The sequence below is a fragment of the Brassica rapa genome, chromosome A03, assembly GCF_000309985.2.
Source record: "Brassica rapa cultivar Chiifu-401-42 chromosome A03, CAAS_Brap_v3.01, whole genome shotgun sequence".
NCBI lineage: Eukaryota > Viridiplantae > Streptophyta > Magnoliopsida > Brassicales > Brassicaceae > Brassica > Brassica rapa.
The window spans coordinates 19541625-19549275 of record NC_024797.2 but is presented as its reverse complement, the minus strand read 5'-3'; the positions used below and the strand labels follow the sequence as shown (position 1 = coordinate 19549275).

The 7651-nt window shown below is 32.9% G+C and overlaps 1 protein-coding gene across 2 annotated transcripts; it reads left to right on the top strand.

Moving 5' to 3' along the window:
• Positions 1-240: 240 nt before the first annotated feature.
• Positions 241-6576, top strand: LOC103859871 (transcription factor bHLH123). 2 transcript variants are annotated; one of them, XM_009137455.3, is made up of 8 exons: positions 241-3512; positions 4072-4094; positions 4207-4819; positions 4908-5021; positions 5385-5450; positions 5665-5730; positions 5841-5891; positions 6139-6576. In XM_009137455.3, exons 1-8 carry the CDS (start codon positions 3315-3317, stop codon positions 6289-6291), a joined length of 1284 nt encoding a protein of 427 aa, XP_009135703.1. In that variant the 5' UTR covers positions 241-3314; the 3' UTR covers positions 6292-6576. The 2 variants fall into 2 exon arrangements, with proteins under 2 accessions (XP_009135703.1, XP_009135702.1); XM_009137454.3 differs by having other exon boundaries at positions 1749-3512; positions 4204-4819.
• Positions 6577-7651: the final 1075 nt, after the last annotated feature.

The window sequence follows — 7651 nt, the reverse complement described above, 5'->3', positions numbered from 1 at the left end:
TTTAATTGTACATTATCTAATCTTTTCCACACTAACATAATAACATAGTTATATGAAATTTAAAAATCTATTTTATTAGTTACAAAAATTCAAGATAAATAAAAACATATATAAAATAATATAAATATATTTTAAATATTTAGTTTATTCTTAACTACAAATAAAATATATTTTTCTATTTTATTATTTTGTTAATATTTTCTATTTTTATTTACAAATTATATATTTACTTAACTATTAAAATCTTAAAATAACCAACCAAGAAGAAAAACTAGAATAAACACACAAAATCTAAACTTATAACTTCCACAATCATAGAGAAAAATCAAAATACCATACTAACACTAACTTAATAAAAGTTTGGCACTGAAAAGAGATCAACAAAAAAGACTAACTGACCTCATCTTACCAAAGAATATTTTGGCTAAAACAAGCAGAGATCAGAAAATAGTAAAAAATAAAACCAGAGACAAAGAAATCCTCCGAACACAAAGGAGCGCGATCAATCACCAGCGCAAAAAACCAAAAAAGTGGGTCATATGAATAATCATCGGAAGACCAAAATCACCACGAAGCAGAAAGACAGATGCCTAAAACACCAGAAGCACAACCACCAACTAAGAGGTAAGAAACACCTCACAACCTAAACAAACACTTACAAGGCGCACATACCAGCAAAGAACTACAAACTCTGAATTGAAAGGACCAAAGCTCCGAAAGATTAACTCCGCACATCTATACCAAAGGAAGAAGGAAAAAAATAGAAATAATCTGAGGGACAAGAATGAAAGCCAACCACCAAAAAATTAGAGCTCAAGTTTGAGACCAGAAACAACCTTTCAAAACACATAACATATAAAGAACACACTATCCAAACTTGGAGTGACAAACATGGCGAAAGGTAGAGCCACTAGAGACACGAACATCGATGGAAGGTACAACGAGATGAAAAAAAAAGAAAAAAGAAGACGAAACGATATTAGTAAACTGTAGAGCTATTCTCGAGATATGAAAGAGAACATATAAGTCAGATCACTAAAAACCATATCTTGAAAACCAAAAAGAGAAGAGAATATCAACGGCAAGCCAATGACGAGGAAGACAAAATCAAAGACAACTATAACTAATATTTGACCCAATCCAATGAGATGTATTTTCTAATATTAGCCAAAATCTAAAGAAGAAGATGACCAATATTGACCGGAACAATCTACAACGCTGTGAGAAACAAATGCACAACTGTAAACTCATAAGTCTGATCTACAACAAATATCAGATAATCTCACAAAAGAAGAATGAGAGAAAAAACAAGAGCACGAAAGTGACTTTTTCCGGTTATGGTGAGAAACACCGCACACCAAAAAGGTAAACAAAATACATAAGCGTAGACGGCTCAAAGTCAAAAGATGGGAAAAGCAAAAAATATCTCAAAATAATAATGTGAAAAATGTGAAACATCAGAAAGTCACTTCACCATTAACAAGTACTACTATACACAACAATACATTAGTGAAAAACAAACATATAATATATTAACATATTGCCTATTACTACATAACATAATAAAACAACAAACAATATTTTAAAATAAAAACTGATCACATAATTACATCATCTAAAAAATCATACTTAATAACAATGAAATAATCGCGCGCGGACACCCCTAGTATTAATAAGTATAATTTTGTGTTATTAACATTGAGAAAAGATGCCTAAAAAAACAAAAAGAAGAGAAGTGTCACATTCGGGCTCTGACTCTGAGACGTAATAAGTGGGGTCTAGATGCTAAAGCACGCGCGCACGCCACGTGGAGCCCACTCGTTGACATAATGTGACCGTAAAAATATAACGGTGAAGGTCATAGCCAAAGGGGGCAAAAACTCAAATCAAGACAATAAAAATATCTCAAAGTGGTCTGTGACTCTGATTGTGACCGTGACGCCCTGCTTAAAATAAGTCAAATACCATTTCAACCTCTTTCTTCCATTTTCATGGCTTTTATATATACTAAGAAAGTCAATTTGTATTCTTTTGTTTTTGTCAACCGGGAAAAGTTTGGTTCATCCTCTATTTTTTTCCTAGACGTGAAACTAGCAGTTGCTAATATCTCAAGACATGGTATAAAGTATACTTTTCCAGCGAGAATCAAATTAGAAACACAAATGATTTTTTTTTTGTTTTTGTTTTTGTTAAGCCACTAGCTCAATGCACTGTTGATAAGTCAATTTGTATTTTCTTATTTGTTCGTGTGTTACTTCTAAATGTGTAATACATTTCACTATAAACATGTTGAACTTTCCTTTTCGTATACAAATATAAGGTTACAGGCCTAAATCCTATAAATCCTCCTAGAATGAGTATACTTGACTACTTGTTATATACTTATAAAACATAATTTCATTCCTCATATTCTATTTGATAATATGTTTTAACTGAATGTAAATGAAATATTTATACCACAATTATATTGAAATTCTTATAAGATATTTATTTTGAAACATAATGTTAAAACGTCAATAAATTTATACTAAAGGAAATGATATTTTGGTTTTAGTTTTCTAATTATCAGTAAATGAATTGAAAGTCGTTGTAAAAAGCTTCTGGCATAGTGATAAACATATGGTGGAAAGCTTTTTATACTAGATAGTTTGATTCTATTGCAGATTAGTAGATATAAATTTTCTGAAGTCTCATGTGTGGCGTAGCAAGATCTATTATAATGTTAATTAACAAATGTTCATCGTGAACATGATGCGTGTACGTTTGTTACGAATCCTCATGATGCCGATACAATTTTCGTTATAGAGTCGTTTGTGAAAGTGCTAACAATATGTTTTTCATGTGTTTCAAGTAGCTAATTCGTTTACTCTGAATAATAAAACGGTGCATGTTTTCATAAGAGGGATTGATTTTTCATTGTTCTTCCAGAACGTACTTTCTACAATACTTAAAGGAAACTTTACCCAAAGATAAATGAAATACTAGCATAGAAATAGTATTATTTAAAGTAATAGCAATGGAAAAAAAAATTCGAGAAAATTACAAGTTGGGTATGACGTATGTAAAAGAGTCAGCGAGAGCCACCTGAAAAATGTCAACCGGTTTTTTCACAAATAGTTAACGAAAACCCTACCAGGAAAAAAATAAAATATCCATTATAAATTGACATATTTTTATAACTATAAGTATCTCTCTCGTGTGGATCATCATCATTTCATGTGAAGCACAATCTGAGAAGACACAACAAATCAAAGATCCATCATCGATCTCACCAACATATATATTAAACGCTTTGTGATTCCAAAAAAAAAGCCATGGGAGATCATCATGATTTCATCAACTCAGGAAGCTGGTGGAAAGTATCTTCTTCTTCCTCAACATCTTCTTCCATGAGAGCAAGCTCAATTGTATCTGGCGGTTCTGATGTTTTCGACGAAAAGCTTCATTCTTCATTAGCTACTGATCATCATCTACAAATGATTGGTTTAGGGCTTTCTTCACAGTCACCTGTTTGTTGGGATTGTGAAATCCCATGTCCAACTCTATATTATCCGATTAGTACGATATTGTCCACTTTGGGCCTAATTAGCAAGCCCGCATGGTTTTATTTTTGGTTTCCATCCCAAAAGGCCTCGTACTATTAGAGTTGGACATCTCTTTATATATTAGACACTCCTTGTCTAATTATCCAATGTGGGACTTTGATTGACATCTCTCATTCTCCCCCTCAAGCTAAGGACCACACACCTTGTGCCATTTTTCCTCTAGCGAATCATCTCGGTGCCTTGTCGCATCTTCGACATTCGACACCCTTAGTCGCAAGGTTAGTTTGAGTTGCTTTGAGAATGTTCTTCCCACAATTCCAGGATCTTCTGACTAATCTCTGCCGGACCTCCCTTACCACCTTGAAGGGTCCCGTTCCTACTCGAAGGGTATTTTGGTCTTCTTGCAGATTTATTGTCAACCTGGCTCTGATACCAATTGTTGGGATTGTGAAATCCCATGTCCAACTCTATATTATCCGATTAGTACGATATTGTCCACTTTGGGCCTAATTAGCAAGCCCGCATGGATCAATGGAACCAACCTCTCTTGTGAGTCTTTCAACTTGCTTCTTTTATGTTTGTTTCAATATATCATAAATCATAATATTTATGAAGCTTAGAGATTGTGTCTTTTTTTTTTCTTTGCGGGGAACAAAAGAAGAGGAGATAGTAAAGCGGAGACAAGCTTTGGAGTGATGCTTCAAGAGAATCTCAATTTAGATGCCACCTCAAACGCAAACGCCATTCAAGAATCTGATTCCTCTAACCACCAAGCTTTGTGGCGAGATACACAGATCAATAATAGCGATTTCAAACCGCAGCTAAATATGACGAGCAGCAACCGCGGTTTTTTCTTGGAACATCAGTTCAGCCCTCACGGGAGCTCAAGTACAGACAGTAGCACGGTAACATGTCAAGGCTTCGCTGTTGACAACTCGTTGTACGGAACAGCAACAACTCCTAGTTCCTCTTCGGCTATGTTTCATCAAGGAGCTGGTTTTAATTTGCCTGGCTCTTCCGACCAACAACCGTTGAGGAATCATCAGCAACCAAATCTTGGGTACGGAAACTATGATCAGCTGGCATCGACTTGGTTTTCAAGATCTTCGCCGCCTAAACCAAACAGTCCTCTGCGATTCTCTAACAACGCAACGTTTTGGAACCCAGCGGCAACGGCTGGAAACGTGGGTCCTACTCATCATGACGCGTCGTCGAACTTTTTTCCGGCGTTACAGCCGCCGCAGATTCACGCGCCGAGTTTTGATAAACAAAAGGTAATCTATATGTTTTCTATATATATCACGAGTTTGTTTATATATAAACGGATGCTTTATATGTACTTTTTTTTTGTTGTTGTTGTAGAGTATAACGAAGGTTCCTGATTCGAGGAGCAATGAAGTAAAGAAAGGTGGAGCAGATCAGCCGGCGGCTAAGAGAGCCAAGAGCGAAGCACCGTCTCCGTCACCAGCTTCCAAGGTATATTTTGCTTTTACATAAAATAATAAAAGCTTCTTTTTAGGGATGTTATAAAGACATCTTTCTGCACGTTAATATTTTATAATGAATTTAAATAAAAGCCTTCCATGGTTTGGTAATAAAAAAACGAATCTCTTGTTAATCAAAACAAAACCCTAATTTAAACGAGCAAATTATCATTTCTATCTAAAATTTTGATTTTAGACAACCCAAATCCACACTTTTTGATAGAAACGAGCAGGCTTGCTAAGTTGTATTTTTTTCAAATTAAGAAAATTCACAAACATTCTTTCCCAAATTTTGGCATAATTCTTAAGTTTTTCTCCTTAATTTTCGTATAAATATTTGTTTTTGCTGAATTAGGTCAGGAAAGAGAAAATGGGCGACAGAATCGCTGCGCTCCAACAATTGGTTTCACCTTTCGGAAAGGTACTCTGTCTGCAATGTTTTGCTTTAGCTTTCAGAAAGATGATGAGTGTGTATTAGTATATTTGTCTATACTGTCATTATTACTTATAATATTATATATCGTTTTATATATATATATAATATGTAAAAGTCTATTCTATGTACTTATCTTTTGGGGATAAATCAAATACAACGGTTAGATTTTGTTTTACTGAATCTCATGTGGTTTTGTCAGACTGACGCAGCCTCAGTGCTCTCTGAAGCCATTGAATACATTAAGTTCTTACACCAACAAGTTTCAGTAAGTTAGCCCATCCCTTATTTCTATAGTATATAACTTTTTTTTTCTACATTATTAGTTAGTTATTGTATTTCTACTGATGTACAAACCTGCAAATGATTATAATTCAGGCTCTGAGTAACCCATATATGAAAAGTGGAGCATCTTTACAGCATCAACAGGTAGTTTTTTTTGCTTATCATATAATTTTATGTACATTATTAAAAGATTATACTGTTATTATTATACAATTGAATTAACGCACGGCTCTCGTTCGTGTTCTTTATTACATGTCTATATTTAATGGTTGCTTAATCTTCAAGATTTGACAAACATCATTCCGAAACAATGTAGCCAGACGCTTTGCAATTAAATAAAAAGTTTATTTGAAACTTATCTTTTGTCTTTTGTTTTTAAATAATGATGCAGATGAGTCATCATCACAAAGAACTAGAAGTTTCAGAAGAACCAGATCTTAGAAGTCGAGGTTTATGCTTAGTGCCAGTTTCGAGCATATTTCCAGTGACGCAGGATACTACAGTAGATTTCTGGACTCCTACGTTTGGTGGGACTTTTAGATAGATTGATATACAGATGAAAAAGTTATGTTAGATGTCGGTTGACGTATAATTTAACCTACATATACGTTGATTAATTGCTAATAAGAGAAAACCACCGATTTTAGTCGAAGTGAGAAGATCGATTAATGGACAACTGAAAAGTGTTTGTCCATTCATATTTTAGATTTATAACTAAACTTTAAAATAATGTGTAATTGAAGAAATATGCTTATATATAGAGGATATGTAAGATCTAAAGAGATTTGACATGTATTTCTTTTTCGTTTCAAAAGTTTAACTCAAAACATATCTGGATGAGTCTTCTTTTGTTGTTTGTTGATAGAAGATAGACTATATAAGTTAGTCTTTAAAGAAGAATGTAGGATCTATAATTCAAGTAGTATTCGTTGATTCAGAGAGGGAGAAAGACGACTTAATTAATTATGTCGAAAATGAGCTTTTGTTTCTTCCTTTTTTAGCTATTCTATTTTTCGAAAAATGAATAATTAGATTCCACGAATAAGAGAGAGTAATGTGTTGATATGCATATTTTGATTGGACAAGAGAAAAATTCTTATTATTTTATAACTTTGGAATAATGTTAGTGGAAGTAAGATGTTGGCCTACATGTTTTTTTTCTTTCGCAAAGCGTTTTTTATACATTGACATAACATTTGCTAAGAAAAATAAAAGCATTTTCATGCCCAAAATATCTTTCTCCTTCCAGTCGCATTTTCATGATACTGAACAATCGTTTAAGGCGTAAAAAAAAATTAAAAAAAGTTTAAGGCGTACAATGGTTTAAAGATAATTGTTTTATACATGGATAAAATTGGATGGAAAAACTAGGTTATGCTATATTTCAACTACTCTAGTGGGTTTAGACCACTTTGTATTTAAATTTGAACCAACATGGTGAGGTATAGTGACATGAGATTAGAGCACTGACCTATCAATTTCATTCATTTCGATCTTAGTAAATGTTTTGTCCACAAAAGTAAAATTAAAAGAAAGCTGAAAAATAAGATAATTGGATAAGGTGCATGATTTCTTTTTAAGGTTTATGCGGAACAACGGTGGTACAGTTTTAATAGTAACTAAATTTTGATTTGTGTATCCATATATACATGTATTTTTTATTTGTAATAATATTTATGATTTACTTGTGATTTATATATAGGTTATAAACATTTGTATTTTGTATATTTGTTGGTTGTTTTTATTATGATTAATTAAAAAAATTTGGTTTTCGTTTCAATTTGGTTCGGTAATCGGTTAGTTCAGTTTTCTAAAAAATATTACAAAATAGTACCAATTTTAACCAAAATTTCAAACCGAGCTACAATCATCGATTTTTTTTTTTAATTTTATTCAATTTAAAC

Excerpts from the sequence above, each read along its gene's own strand:
- LOC103859871 (XM_009137454.3), top strand. The coding sequence starts at position 3,315 with ATGGGAGATCATCATGATTTCATCAACTCAGGAAGCTGGTGGAAAGTA. Across the intron at positions 5,022-5,384 it reads CTCCGTCACCAGCTTCCAAG|GTCAGGAAAGAGAAAATGGG; the intron begins GTATATTTTGCT and ends TTGCTGAATTAG. Across the intron at positions 5,892-6,138 it reads CATCTTTACAGCATCAACAG|ATGAGTCATCATCACAAAGA; the intron begins GTAGTTTTTTTT and ends ATAATGATGCAG.